The 8,077-nt window shown below is 31.4% G+C and overlaps 1 protein-coding gene across 1 annotated transcript; it reads right to left on the reverse strand.

Annotated features, from left to right (window-relative positions):
• Positions 1-5,054: 5,054 nt before the first annotated feature.
• On the reverse strand, positions 5,055-7,808 carry LOC140865995 (protein FAR1-RELATED SEQUENCE 5-like). Its single transcript, XM_073270852.1, has 5 exons — positions 7,424-7,808; positions 5,579-7,306; positions 5,322-5,500; positions 5,150-5,224; positions 5,055-5,075 (listed from the first exon to the last, which is right to left on the reverse strand). Exons 1-5 carry the CDS (start codon positions 7,806-7,808, stop codon positions 5,055-5,057), a joined length of 2,388 nt encoding a protein of 795 aa, XP_073126953.1.
• Between the last annotated feature and the right edge of the window lie 269 nt (positions 7,809-8,077).

Raw genomic sequence — 8,077 nt, forward strand, 5'->3', positions numbered from 1 at the left:
TAATATTTTAAGGTATTATTACATGAAAATTATAGTATTTATTAATATATTAATATATATACCCATTTTTACCCAAAATAAGTCATTTTAATGACTTTTATTAACTTTTAAAAATCGCCTATTATATTATTTCTGGATTTATATTTAAACATCAGATTTATCTCTCCCTATATATAAATAATCTCTCCCTTAGACACCATATTTTCATTTACCAAAATTGCCCTTATGTGATATAAATATTACACTTTTATTTTTATTTGTTTTTTTTTTGAAATTTTGATATTTTAAATTTTCATATTTCTCTCAATTAAACATTATAATCGGATTAGGATCCCACAGTAGGGGGTGCTGTGGAGGTTTTTCCTCCACAGCACACGTCATTTTCCTTCTTCTTTTTTCGTTTGTTTCCTTTTTTATTTTTTTCCAAGTTTTTGTATTTTTATTTTTCTTATGTTTTTTTTAAAAAACCAACAAAATTGGCTTTTTTATTTCCTTTTCAAAAAAATTTTTATCCTTTTTTTTTTAAAAAAAAATTTTCCCCCAATTTCTACATGTTCAATTCATCTATTTTTTACCCTTTTCAATTGAAATTTTTAAATTTTTTTTTATTATTTTAATTGTGAAAGATTAGTTATAAGTAGCAAATAATATTTATTAAAAATTAAATAATAAATTTATTTATGAAATTGTATTTTTATCCGCCTATTAAAATGACCAAGATCCCGAACCCAACATATTTCGGGAGCTGAATATTCGGGACCGTGAACATTCGGGATCCCTCGAGTAGGGAGAGAAAATTCTGATTTTTATTTTCATTTTCAAGATTTCGTTCAAAAAACACAAAAAATAGTGATTATTTATTTTTTTAAAAAAAATACTATTTATAAATTTATATTTATAAATATAAAATAAATATTCGACTTAAAACATATAATATTAAAATATTAATGATAATGCTTCAAGTTTTTTTTGTTAAAAGAATAACATCATACGGTGTATCATATAATTATTATGTGAATTAAGTTGACAATTAATTGTTATATGAGTTGAAACACAATAATATTTAGCTCAATCTATTAATAAAATTATTAATAAAATATATTATAATATTATTTGAGGACGGGTCGAGAATACCGTCGGGATAAGGTTTTATTTCCGATCCTTCTCCCAATATCAATCAAAACGGGAAAATCACAAAAACTCGGTTCGAGAAAATGTTGTGTTGAAATTTTTTCGGGACAGGAATGAGATGCGATTCAGGAAGGATCAGAATTTTGAGAATTTTTGCCACCCCTACAATTTTTGAAAAAAGAAATAAAATTGGATAAATTAGAAAATAATAAAAGCCAATTTTTTTTAAAAAAAAAAGGAAAAAAGAAGAAAAAAAAAACTTGTTGAGTAACTTGAGTTAAAGCATAAAAAAAATAAAAACTTGAAAGAAATAAAAAACAAACAAAACCAAAAGAAAAAAAAAGGAAAAAAACCAAAACAAAAACTTGGGAAAAAATAAAAAAGGAAACAAACGAAAAAAGAAAAAGGAAAATGACGTGTGCTGTGGAGGAAAAACCTCCACAACACCCCCTACGGTGGGATCCCCACAGTAGGGGATCCTGATCCATTATAATATCTTCCTATATATAAAGAATATTCCCCTTAGACACCATCTTTTCATTTATCAAAATTGCCCTTATGTGATATAAATATTACACTTTTATTTTTATTTGTTTTTTTTTTTAAATTTTGATATTTTAAATTTTCATATTTCTCTCAACTAAACATTATAAATAAGATAAACTGATAAATAAATTTTAAATTTATTTTTAAATTATTTTATAAATGAAAAAAATAAATTTAAATATTATCGAAATAATAATATTTATACATAACATACAATATTCTCCCTATATAAAAAATCTTTCCTTTAGACACCATCTTTTCATTTACCAAAATTATCCTTGTGTGATATAAATATTACACTTTTATTTTTATTTGTTTTTTTTGAAATTTCGATATTTCAAATTTTCATATTTCTCTCAACTAAACATTATAAATAAGATAAACTGATAAATAAATTTTAAATTTATTTTTAAATTATTTTATAAATAAAAAAAATAAATTTAAATATTATCGAAATAATAATATTTATACATAACATACAATATTATATATATTATATGATTTTATACACACGCAACGCGTGTTTGCGATTATACTAGTCTAGTATTTAAGAGTTTTAAATTTGATATGTTTATGGTATATATCTATCCTAATTAATTATTAGTTAAATTATGCTAAATTAATAAATTATCTCCTAAAACCGTACCCTATTCACGTTTTCTCCCCTAGCCGCCTCCCCCGGCTCGTTCGATGCTGGGTGTACAGGTAGTGCCGTGATCCATTAGTTGGCTGACACGTGGAAATGGGCCATGTTATTTATTTTGTGAATGTAATTCTATTTTTCAAACCCAACTCTAACCCATCCCCCAACCAAGGTAAACAAATCCCCTAAATAATTATCATTTCCCATTTCTCATATCTCATTTCCGAGTCATTCTTGGTGGAGCTATCGCCCAGATCTCAGAACTCAGCCACCGTCTACGAGTTCCAGTCTTCATTTTCGCCCCAGACTCCGGCTCCCATCGAGTTGAAGGTCAAGATTCACTACACCGAGGCCTTCATTGAAACATCGTGAACTCCGACTCCCTTCTTCTCAGACCCCGGTGCTGCCTTCCGCGCCCCCGTTAAAGCTCCATTTTTGATTGAAGGTATTACTGAAATGTTAGCTAAAAAAATGTTTATTTTGTTTATTTGAATTTTTTGGGAGTTTCGAGATTTGGGTGTGTTTTTTTTAAAAAAAATAAAAATAAAAAAAGAAATTTGCGTGTCTTCATCATTTTTGTTTCGAGATTTTCTTGGAATAGAGTTTTGTGGTGGGCAAAGTGCAAAGTCTATGCATTTGGTTCATTAATTTTTATCATCAGGAACATATATTTGCCGTGTAGTTAATTTTATTTACCTTTTCTGAGATATGTAAGCAAGCACTGAACAATTGTGGGACGAAGTTTTACTATATGCTAAAATTAGATTATTGAAGTCGTGGGTACAATTACACTGGGGAATTGGTGCAGCCGGCTACGAGCTTCATAAGCCATAAAAGTATTGATCATTTCGTCTCAATTTGCTTGGTGTAATGATTTTGTAAATTAAGTTTGAGGAAAAGTAGGAACCATGATGCATTTCATTAAATATTCAGTAAATATGTTTACATGCTATACTTGTGTAATTTGTTTGTTTATATTTAAGAGTTAATGGGGATGTGTATTGGTTAGATTTAGCATTGATGTGAAGTCGTTTTTATTGATTGTTATGTCTTAATTTGCTTGGTACTATGATTTAGTAAATCAAGTTTGGGAGAAAGTGAAAACCATGAAGCATTTAATTAAATATCCAGTAAATGTGTATGTGTATGTGTATGTGTATATGCAATAATTGTGCAATTTGGTTGTTTATTTTTAGGAATTAATGGGGTTGTGTACTGTTAGATTTAGCTACTAATGTGAAGAGCTTCTCTTGTGTAATATTTAGGGAATATGGATGTGAGGTATCCTCAAACTCCGTGGTGTAAGTGCAACGTTAAGGCTGATATTAGGGTTGTCCAAACTGAGAAACCATCCAAAGGACGACTGTATTATTGTTGCTCTTTTCAGAAATGTGGGTATTTCCGTTGGTGTGTCCCGGAAAGTGTACGTGGTGTTGAGGTGTCATCTGAGATGGGAAGTGGGCAGCCATCGGTTTCAATGCCATGTCCAACAACCGAAAGATCGGGCAGTGGGCAGACATCGGCTTCAATGCCATGTCCAACAACGGAAAGTTCGGGCAGTGGGCAGCCATCGGCTTCGATTCCAAGCCCAACTACCGAGAACTTGAATGTCAGTGGCAATGAAGACGTGATATTGGAATTCAAGCTTCTAAAGGTTCGATCTAACCACCAATGTAGCTGCAGGCGTTGATGAAGTTATGTAAGAGTCCTTAGGGTTCTTTTTGTTAGGTTCATGTAATTTGGGGATTATGCAATTTGGGTTATTTGATGATGTTCTGTAATTTGTGGCTTTATGCCATATTGTTAAGAAGTTTAATGAACTATGAAGTTATGTTGAATGTATTTTTCTGTAATTTGATGTTAATGTTCTAAGTTTTAATGTTAATGAATTGGTTGTTAATGAAGTGATGTTGGCAATTTTGTCTTTTGAAAATGTTTAGTGATGATAACTTCATAATTGGTTGCTATTTCCTCGCGCGCGCCCGCCTTCATTAATGTAGGGAAAAAAGCATTTGATGAATATATAGAGAAACATCTGTTGCTGCTATGTGAAACTCTGAAACATCACGTTCTTGCGCCTACTATAATAGATTTGCATCAAGTGATGTTTTTACCCATTGAGATTAACATCCATTTTTCATTTTGTTTTCTACCTTGCGTAAGAATCAGCACAATGTATAGAGACAGAGTTGACCATATTTTTATAATTAAAGGATTAAAGGCGTCATGGCAGCACGTTTAACAAAACCTTAACGTGAATTGTTTATAACATAACTACAAATTGTATCAAAGACCGTCATTCAATTGCAAATGCATTGGCATATCCAAGAAAGCTTGCATCACTTACAATAACACACAAAAACCAGTACCAAAAGCATCAACCACAAAAAAAAAAAAAAAAAAATCGTGCAGCAGCATATCCACAAAAGCTAGATACAACAGCATCGTATCCACTAGTAGTTTAATCTCCAAACAGCATCAGCTTCTTCTACGTCAACTCTTCAAGTGATGGTGTGTTGTTATCTTCCATTTTTTGCACCATGCCATAATACAAAAATAAAAGCATAAGAACAAAACCATCAGCAACAAACCAATATTTAGTAATGTAATGTCTATGTAATAGTTTGAATTAATATACACAACTATAACTAATAAACAGGGAAAATATGAGTCAAAACCTGCAATAATATGAGTCAAAACCTGCAATTTATCGATGTTTTTTTGCACCATGCCATCAGTTTCCATGATTATTTCCCTACAAAATGTAGAAAAATTTAAGGACAAAACATATTTTTAAAAATTTTAATGTTATTTGATAAAATTGCTTACTTGTGACGAATGAGGACCCCCAAAATGATATGGAAAAAAATTCATCTGACCACTTGGATATAAATTTGGGTTACCCTGCAGTTAAAATACAATTGTAGTAGGTCTGAAAAAAAAAATGAAATTATTTGCTCCAAAAAATAAAACTATGCAGTATATATATCATGAATATTACCATTCCATGGGAATATTGAGACAAATGTTGAGTGTATCCAAATGGAAATTGAATTTGAGATGAAACAAGAGGATATTGTAATATTGTCAAATTCGAGTTTTGTGACGAAATGTTGTTCATTTCTTCTGTATTGGTTGCATCTTGTGAATTTTTCCCCTTTCTTTTCGATCCTTTTGAACCTAACAAAACCAATAAAATTACAAAAGTCGTGTTAGATTAACCGTATTACAAATATATGAATAATTTTCAAAACTTACATGAAATTTCAGCTTTTCCCTTTCCTTTTCCCTTTTTGCTCTTCTTCTCCCAGTGTCGTGTGATATTGGCATTTGTAACTCCTTTTGCTTTGGCAGTAAGTGGGTCACGTATCGGTTCTTCATTTACGTGACCATCATTTTGAATATCCTCACATGGTATCTCATCGTCTAAATTCAATGTCTGGACGAGGTCGGTGATTTCATCTTTCGCAGTGTCAACCAATCTAAATAATCTTGTTCTTGCATCATCATGAGATTTGCTCAGTTGAGTTAGATCATAAACTGATCTCATTATTTGGTTGACAAAAACCAATTCAGATACGTGACCACCAATACCAGAACCACTATCTTCAAAAACAGATTTCTCTCTATTTCTCACATTCTTCGTCCATCTTTTCAAAATATAACGGTTGGGCAAAACAGTTACATCCATAGAGTTAAACACCATCAAAACATGCTTACACAAAATTTCCATTGTCTCAAACTTATGACAAGTGCACTTTATTTCTTTAGTCAGCTTATTGAACAACACACACCTCACCCTAGAGTGTTCATCATGAGATTTTACCTTTACCTCAATCCAATTCCAATCATTAGCATAACAAGATGATGTCTCAACATTTTTGCAATTCAACGAATTAACCAATTCCATTTCAAATAACTGATATATGGAAATCGTATACACATCGGCAGCATGAATCAACAATGGATGATTTTTCAAAATCTGTCCTGGCTTACCATGACGACATCGGGTATCCTCGGCCTTCTCTTTCTCTCGCCATTTATTTTGAATCTTTGTATAATTCATCACAAATTCATACAAAGAAATCGTTTTGTTACCTGCTTTTTTCAACGCTCTATTTGTGGCCTCGCTCCTCGAAGTAGCCAAAATTCCAGCACTAAATTTTTCATTACTAAAAGCAGTGGCCCATTTGCTCCTAAGTTTATACATCCCATTCAACCATTTATGACTATCCAAATTATATATACAAATCATTTTTCTCCATGTCACCTCAAATTCATCCTCAGATTCACAATAATTCATGCACTTATACCACAAGTTTTTAAATGCTGAATTGCCATTTAAACTACCAAAGTGAGAAGGAGCATTTTGATTTATATGCCATTGACATAAACGATGATGTGATTGAGGAAAAACTGTTTCAATGGCATTCATCATGGCTTGACATTGATCTGAAAATATAGTCTGAGGTTGTTTCCCATTCATAGAATCAAGAAATGTAGTAAACAACCATTCAAAAGAACTTTCCGTTTCATCTGACAAAAATGCCAAGCCAAACATCACATTCTTCAAATGGTTATTGATACCAACAAAAGGAGCACATATCAAATTATACTTATTTGTTCGGTACGTTGTATCAATCGACAAGATATCACCGAAACATTCATAATCAACTGCACATCTATAATCCCTGAAGAAAAAGTTCATCACTCTATCATCATCATCCAATTTCATATTCCAATAAAAATAATTCTCATTGTTCGTCTTATTCGTAAAGTATTGAATAAGTGTAGTGGCATCTCCATTCTCAACTTTGGTGTGTTTTTTCAACCGACTCATGTGATCATATGCATCCTTCCTAATAAAACCTAAGTTTTCAGGACCACATGCTTCATTTTCCATAAAAGAGACAGCACTAGAGACAGGAATTCCAGCATTCACCATGGCTTCTAGAGTAGACTTTTTTGCATATGAAATATTTCGTGCTGATCTTAACAAGTAAGATTGATCATGTGCAAACATCTCATGATTATGCTCCTCCACAAATCTACTTACCCTCCATTCACCCTATTTTTCCCTAGTAATTTTCAATTTGGCCTTACAATTAGTTCTAGTGATCGGTTTCTGATAAACTGCAATCTTTTTACTAGATCTTTTTTCATCTTTCGAACCTTCACATGAACAATTAAATTCCTTTGACTGAAGTTCATTTGTATGTGAAAAACATCGTTGATCACCCTTCCTCACACTAAATCTCTTCGCATGTGCGTATTGACAATACAACAAATAAGCATCTTCCACACTCTTCACAATCTGACCCACTTTTAATTTACTCTCTAAAACATCGGTAATAGAGTTTTCAATTTGTACCTCATTCTCTTGCACGGAAAAATCAGGAACTTCACCTTGCATATTTGGAATATCCCCAATTTCGACTTCTTCACTGTAGTCTCCCTCCAGAACTTCTAGTGAGTTATCATCTTCCATTTTCAAACAAGAATTGCAACTGAAATGAAACAAATAATTTAACCATTGTCATTTTGTATAGCCACAAAAATTAAACAAAAAAATGTAATCAAATAATTTCACTGTTAATTTAAAAGATACGACATTCTTACAGGCCAAATGCTTCGAAGATATTAAAAAATCGAACCTGTCCATATACATAATATATTGAAACTTTGTTCTCAACATGTACATAAAAAAATTATTAGATTCATGATTGTGAAACAAAGAGATTAATTGCTTCAGTATTC

The sequence above is a fragment of the Henckelia pumila genome, chromosome 1 (genome assembly GCF_033568475.1).
Source record: "Henckelia pumila isolate YLH828 chromosome 1, ASM3356847v2, whole genome shotgun sequence".
NCBI classification, from domain to species: Eukaryota; Viridiplantae; Streptophyta; class Magnoliopsida; order Lamiales; family Gesneriaceae; genus Henckelia; species Henckelia pumila.

What these genes read in the sequence shown, in the direction of transcription:
- LOC140865995 (XM_073270852.1), bottom strand. Translation starts at nt 7,808, where the DNA reads ATGGAAGATGATAACTCACTAGAAGTTCTGGAGGGAGACTACAGTGAA. An exon ending in GGGAAAAGCTGAAATTTCAT is followed by an intron (nt 5,501 to 5,578) that starts GTAAGTTTTGAA and finishes TGGTTTTGTTAG; the next exon opens with GTTCAAAAGGATCGAAAAGA. An exon ending in CTCAATATTCCCATGGAATG is followed by an intron (nt 5,225 to 5,321) that starts GTAATATTCATG and finishes TTTTAACTGCAG; the next exon opens with GGTAACCCAAATTTATATCC.